The sequence below is a fragment of the Lipotes vexillifer genome, unplaced genomic scaffold, assembly GCF_000442215.2.
Source record: "Lipotes vexillifer unplaced genomic scaffold, Lipotes_vexillifer_v1.1 scaffold500, whole genome shotgun sequence".
NCBI classification, from domain to species: domain Eukaryota; kingdom Metazoa; phylum Chordata; class Mammalia; order Artiodactyla; family Lipotidae; genus Lipotes; species Lipotes vexillifer.
This window is the reverse complement of record NW_006778765.1, coordinates 1,804,853-1,805,200: the sequence shown is the minus strand read 5'-3', so window position 1 is coordinate 1,805,200 and position 348 is coordinate 1,804,853. Positions and strand designations below refer to the sequence as shown.

Here is a 348-nt window from a genome sequence, read left to right as displayed (position 1 = left end):
CCCCCCGTGGGGGGGGGGCCCGGCCGCTCATCGGGGGGCCCCCGCCCAGCTGCTTGGCTGCCTGCCTGCTCACCGGTCCAGTGCTCAGGCAGTCGGCGTGCTCGCTGCAGCCCCCACGGTGGCCATCCTCACAAGGGTTGCGGGCCCGGCAGCTCCAGCCGTCACCCTCGTAGTCGGGCAGGCAGGTGCAGGTGACCACTGTGCCTACCTGGCTGCAGTTGGCATGCTCGCTGCAGCCGCCACGCCCGTCCTGGCACAGGTCTACCACTGGAGGCAGCGAGAGAGTGGTTGGACCAGGCGACAGGAGGGGAGGGGAGGGGAGGGGAGTGGGGCCTCCCACCTCACATT

The 348-nt window shown here is 71.6% G+C and overlaps 1 protein-coding gene across 1 annotated transcript in view; it reads right to left on the bottom strand.

Annotated features, from left to right (window-relative positions):
• Positions 1 to 348, bottom strand: part of STAB1 (stabilin 1) — a 28,505-nt gene that overhangs the window by 3,186 nt on the left and 24,971 nt on the right. Inside the window, exon 59 of the mRNA XM_007451862.1 lies at positions 74 to 267. Coding sequence (XP_007451924.1) covers positions 74 to 267 — 194 coding nt within the window. The remainder of the gene's footprint in view (positions 1 to 73; positions 268 to 348) is intronic.